Source organism: Lontra canadensis, unplaced genomic scaffold (genome assembly GCF_010015895.1).
Source record: "Lontra canadensis isolate GAN:19392208 unplaced genomic scaffold, GSC_riverotter_1.0 scaffold9, whole genome shotgun sequence".
NCBI lineage: Eukaryota > Metazoa > Chordata > Mammalia > Carnivora > Mustelidae > Lontra > Lontra canadensis.
This window is the reverse complement of record NW_022631003.1, coordinates 37,438,393-37,444,392: the sequence shown is the minus strand read 5'-3', so window position 1 is coordinate 37,444,392 and position 6,000 is coordinate 37,438,393. Positions and strand designations below refer to the sequence as shown.

Below are 6,000 nucleotides of genomic sequence, written 5' to 3'. Positions count from 1 at the left end.
ACAGAAGCTCTGAATGAGGAAGAACATATGTTTCTGGGACTGCATCTGTGCAAAAAGTACATAGCCCCTGAAGTTGTACGGGGGGAAAAAAAACAACTTTAAAAAAAGTCTTTTATTTCACACACATCATCTTCTTGGCACCTTCCCCTCCTACTGCCCTTCCTGCCTGACCTTTCTCACCCTCAGGTCCAGGAAAACCATGAAATGTTGAACAGTTTGGCAGAGGCTGCCTAACCAGATAAACTGCTCACTCGGGGATCCCACAAGCAAATCTTAGCACAGGATCATAAGTGACTCTCCAGGGCGCACCTGCCTAGAGGGCGGCCGCTTCTGCAATTAAGCGGAAATCACATCCTCTGCCAGCGCGGCGCGGACGCGGAATGCTGCAACCAGAGCCGGGCGCGGCCCCGGCGGGCGGAATCCTAGGTGACTCGGTGGGTTTGCGCGGCCCCGGGCGGACCGCACCTCGCTCCCATCTTGCCCGCGGGGCGTCCAACCCGCCAGGTGTCTGCGCGCGGGCGGCCCCGCCCCCGCTCCCAGGCCGAGTGCGCGTGCCGGGCCGGAGCCGCGCCCCCTGCCCGGGTGGGTAGAGGTGGGGTTGGGGGTGGAAATCTGGGCCTCTGCTCTCGAGGCCGCGCACTCCCCGGCCCGGGCCTCTTACCAAGCGTGGGGGAGGCGGGGCCGGAGGCGGGGCCGGGGCGGCGGGGCGGGGCGGGCTCGCGCCAGTGCCCGGGGCTCCGCGGCAGCTTCGTCCGCAGGTCTCCCAGCAGGCAAGCGGCTTCGTCGCCCCCTCCGGCCCCATGGCAGCCCCCGGCTCCCCGACTGAGTGCGGCTACATCCGGACAGTCCTGGGCCAGCAGATCCTGGGGCAGCTGGACAGCTCCAGCCTGGCTCTGCCCTCTGAGGCCAAGCTGAAGCTGGCGGGGAGCAGCAGCCGCAGCGGCCAGGCGGCCAAGAGCCTGCGGATCCAGGAGCAGGTGCAGCAGACCCTGGCCCGGAAGGGCCGCAGCTTGGTGGGCAACGGTGAGTGGAGCCCAGCCACACCCCGCAACGCCCCCATCCCACCCCTTATCCCTTCCCCTTCCCCATTCTCAGCGCCCTGTCGCTTCGACTCCCTGCTTTCTGAGGGCGCGGGACCTGGTGTTCTGCCCACCTGTTGCCCGCGGTCCCTTTGTATGACCTGCCGCGCCTCCAGACTCAGACCCACTTACTTCGGGAAAACACTCTTCTAAAATAACCTCTTTCTCAGCTTCTTCGTATACGCATCTACATATATTTATATAAATATGAAAGATTTCAATACAAGATTTTCACCCCTTCCTTAACACTCTCCTCCCCCAACCCCCACCACTAGAATGGTGGACTTAATCTGGAGGCTCTGGGAGTCTGTAAACACTTTGAGATTCTATGCAGAAAACTGGTATGCTCATTTTTTCTGGAGGAGAATGCTCCTAGCTTTTATTAGATTTTTAAGAATCCATACCTCTCTATGAATTTTTTGAAAGAGAAAACCTGAAAGTACTGGCCCTCCCTTCTACAACCTGTAAATTGAGATTGTGGTGCCTCGCCCAGGTATTTCGGGGCGCTCCACCCTGTGTACAGAGAGAGTGGTTGGTCTAGGAAGTGAAAAAATTTGAGTAGGAGGCTCTGGGCCAGGGAACAACTACACCATCCCGCGGAGGAGGAAGGGGACTTTGGCCCCGCCAGCAGCAGCCTTGCCCGCCTTGATAAGGCGAGCAGACGTCCTCTTGGGCACAGCCCTGGTCTCTCCAAAAAAATTAAACTTGGAAGTGAAAGGAGTTCAAAAAACAATAGCACTACATTAGTCATTTATAGGGGAGATGGAAGGGAAGATGGTAAACCAGCTGCGAAAATTAGAGAACATGATATTATCACTTTCTCCTTTGCTAAAAGTCAGATAATCAAAGTAGTAACTCTTTTATTAGTATTTTGATTTATTTTCTTTATTATAAAAGCATTATAGGCTTATTATGGAAAAGAGAAGAGAAAACTAATTGAACAATTAAGTTGGGATATCTGTTTCCTGCCTTGTTGAACTCTTTCTTGAGGACCTAACTTGGGCAATGGCAAATGTAGAACCCATGAGGGAAAAAACCCAGCATACCCTGGGAGGCTATATTGTTTTCAGTTTGTGAAAGAATCCTAAAGAATCAGGCAGTCAATATTTACATACTTGAAAGATAAAGAGAAGATATTTAGTGATCGCAGTTAATACAATTCACTACTGTGTGCCAAGAATTGAACTATGTAGTTTGCATTCATTGTATCAGTAAGTTCTCAAAAAAAATACTTTTGTCTTAGGTGTTTTAATCTCCATTTTACAGATGAGGAAACTAAGCAGTTAACACTCAAGTAAGTAGAAGAATTGGTATTAAAACCACCAAGCCTGAATTTTTAAACCACTTATCAGTTATATTGTTAAGCTTTTTGGTTATTAATACAAAGTGGGATTATTATTAGACCCTGAGGTCTCCCTGGTCTCTTCTCACTTTCCTCTAAGTAAAATTGAGGTGGTTCTGTGAGTAGGGAGGTCTAGACAACACTAAACTGCCACAGTACATGGAAAAAAAGAACCTACATTTGCATTTGAGAGTGTGACAACTGAGGCTAATTTTTGATGAGTGGCGACATTGCACCCCGTTAATCTTTGCAGATTCAGTGTTAAGCTGAAATCAAACAAGGGCGTTGTGCTTGGGGGACACAGGGGATGCACATTAAATGTTATTTCTTACCCTCTGAAAATGGCTAACCAGAAGAGCAACTGGACAGCCACTATTCAATGAGTGGGGAAAATCAACATAAGGAAAGGGATCATCTTGCTGAACATCTACTGTGTGCTTAACACTGTTCTCAAATCTTCATATGTTTGCATTTCATTAAATCCTTAAAACAATTGCATATAAAGAATGCATCAGTCTCTCAATATTTATTGGTTTCTTTGCCCCAAACACACCATGATCTGTCCTCCCTATAACATGGCAAATTCATTTTACTTGATGACTTCAAGAACTATCAAACGAGTCTGTTCGTCATGCAGGGCACTGTGCAGGGGCTGCATTAAAGACTTGTACTTGCTTTTAGGCAAGAAGTTTAAAGTCGAAGAAGGAAACCTCTAAAAAAGTGTTATCACATAAAAAATAGCAAGCAACCCAAAGACGAGCAGCTAACACATTGTGGAGTTTAGAAGTACGAGTCAGACTACTAGCTGAAGGGAATTTTGAAAAGCTTCTTAGAGGAACTGGGATTTTAAATCTCAAAAATTCAGAAGGACTGGAGAGGGGTTGGTGACTGAAGGAAGACCATTCTAGGAGAGAATAGCGGGAATATTCCCTAGTTCAGAGAATGATGTGGTAGGGACAAACGATGTCTTGGTGCTTCAGCTCGAATGCTTAGGGCAACTTCTTGAATGGTTCTGCCTACTAAGAAACAAAGTGTTTGAAATATTTTGATTACAGCAGGAGCTTCCCTGCAAGCCGAAATACACTCAGCAGCCTACACAGAACTGCAAGTCAGGCAGAGAGATAAGGCCACTAACAACACCTACTTACTCCAAAGCCTCGGCTTTCTGAGACTTAAAAAGGAAATCGGCTTCAAAGGAATTTAACATTAACGTGCCATGAAACAATTACCGAGGGTGGTTCGTGTTTGTTAATTAAAGTTCTTTGGAAAGGCCTGGGGGCTTGTGATGGTTGTGAGTATTGTTTTTATTATTTCCGTATTACTATCATGTCTCTAAAGTTGGAACAGACAAGCGGTTGTTGGAGTAGGGCTGGTTGGAAAGAGTCCTGTATCAACACAAGAAAAGTCTGGGAAGAAAGGGCCCCGGTGTTAACTGTTGTTAGTCCCAGAGCCCTGGAGAATTCTGAATTGTTGACATACCTGCAAGATTGGGGCAACAGATAATCTGCTGAAAACAGAGATGTGATAAATGAGGCTGATTTGTTGATAAATATCCTGCAAGGGCCTTGAATACCTCAGTGTATAGGTGGGTGGTTTTCATTGTAAATCATTGTAACCTTTGTTGCTGTTTTAAACTGTGCAGAGCATTTTAAAGTTGGCTGTAACTCTTGGAAGTGTCGAGTGTGAGGGGGCGTGGGTTAGAGGGCAAGGGGGTCCGAAGTGTGTAGCAGCATTGTGAAATGAGTGAGTATTTTGTAGGGAGTTTTAAGACTCACTTTGTAAACAAAACAGAGACATTTAAGAACTGCAAGTATTAGCAAATGAAAAAGTTTAAAGTGTCCATATCCTACTTATTACACTTACTTTGAAAGTACTACTATACTTAACGCACAGTCCCCCCAGGTGCTTGAACGGGGAAGAAAGTCCTGTTTTAAATTGTTTTATGTAATATTTGTAAAACACAGTGAACAATATCCTAATAAAATTTGCAACTTCTTTGGAAATCCACCATAAAAACTTGAAGCACGTCATTTACTTAGTTTCCCTGGCCAAGATGTTTTGAGTATCTGTGAACAGAGGAAATTCTGGAGAAGGAACTGAAAATTGGTTAAGGAAGCAAGAAAGGTTATTGTTAATAGGTGTTATTGGGGAGAGCGGAGTGAGGGGTGGGAAAGCTGTTCGAATCCTGTATGCATTATTTGTTTGCCAAAAAGGAATTCCAGGAATGAAGCAATTCTGGGAGCAAGGTGGCTAGTCCTTCAGAAAGTGGGAGGGATCAGGAGTGGGGGGAGGGGGGGGGACAAAAGAGCTGGATGGTGGGGTGGCAGAGATGTGCCCAGGCTGCTCTGAATGTAGTTATGTCACTAGCGCTACCTGATTTAATGTACCTCCATGTCTGCCTAATATTGCCCATGGGCTACTTTTTGTTTAATGTCTAGCAGATCAATTACAGTGAGTACAGAAAAAGTGTAGGTTTTTAGTTTAGTTTTGTGGTTTTGTTTTTTTTAGTAAAGATTTTTATTTATTTGAGAGAGAGCATGAGCATGCACAAGCAGGGGGAGCAGCAGAGGGAGAAGGAGAAGCAGGCTCCCCACTAAGCAGGGAGCCCCATCCGTCCCAGGACCTTGGGATTATGACCTGAGCCAAAGGCAGAAGCTTAACCAACTAAGCCACCCAGGTGTCCCTTGTTTTGTTTTTTAGAAATTCTTCTGATTATACTTAATAAAAGGAAATAGAGTCTTAGCAAAATATGGTTACAAAAACTATATACCATACCCCTAGAAATAGTGAGAACACATCCTTTATGCATAAGGTCTTGAGTGAGAGTGTAGTAGAAATCTTTCAGAATTAGTGAAACTATAACAATGTTTGATTCTGATTATAAAAATTTAATGCTCTATGTGCCACAGATAAAATGCAAGACATTCCCTTCAAGAGAAGACTGTTATTTAGGTTTTTTAAGAGGCTCCTTTAATGTTATCTATGCCCTGTGCTAGGGATTCCAATGATGGGAACAGAGGGGAATTCATCTGACTTACGTATTTGTGGTATTGTTCACATTGGCTCATTCTTCTAAAGTGTTGTTTTGGTTATTGGCTTTAAAACTTATTTTCTCATGTATTAAAATAAGGATATATACATATGTGCATTATTTTATCTTCAGATACAGTTAACTGATTTTATACTAAAATTGAATTTCTGGTCTGGTCAATAAAAGCTTTCTTTTTTCTTCTTTTAAAGATTTTATTTATTTGAGAGAGAGAGAGAGCTGGTGAAGTGGAGGGTCAGAGGGAGAATCAGACTCCCTGCTGACCAGGGAGCCTGATGCGGGACTGGATCCTGGGACTCCAGGATTATGACCTGAGCCAAAGGCAATCACTTAACCAACTGAGCCACCCAGGCGCCCTATTTTTTCTTTTCTAAGAAAATAAACATGTTATTGGCAACCTATCTAAGAATATAATGAAATATGATAAATACGTTGCTAGAACTTCTGGAATATATAAACCAGACTTGATTAATAAGTCCCATAAAAGATCATTTGTTTTCATCAGATGATATCCAAGAATTTAAAATTAT

At 44.8% G+C, this 6,000-nt stretch overlaps 1 protein-coding gene across 1 annotated transcript in view; it reads left to right on the top strand.

The window, feature by feature from the left end:
- The first annotated feature begins 732 nt into the window (after window positions 1-732).
- PKP2 (plakophilin 2) overlaps window positions 733-6,000 on the top strand; it is a 90,415-nt gene continuing 85,147 nt past the window's right edge. Inside the window, exon 1 of the mRNA XM_032855339.1 lies at window positions 733-1,023. Within this exon, the coding sequence (XP_032711230.1) occupies window positions 801-1,023 (223 nt within the window). The 5' untranslated portion in view covers window positions 733-800. The remainder of the gene's footprint in view (window positions 1,024-6,000) is intronic.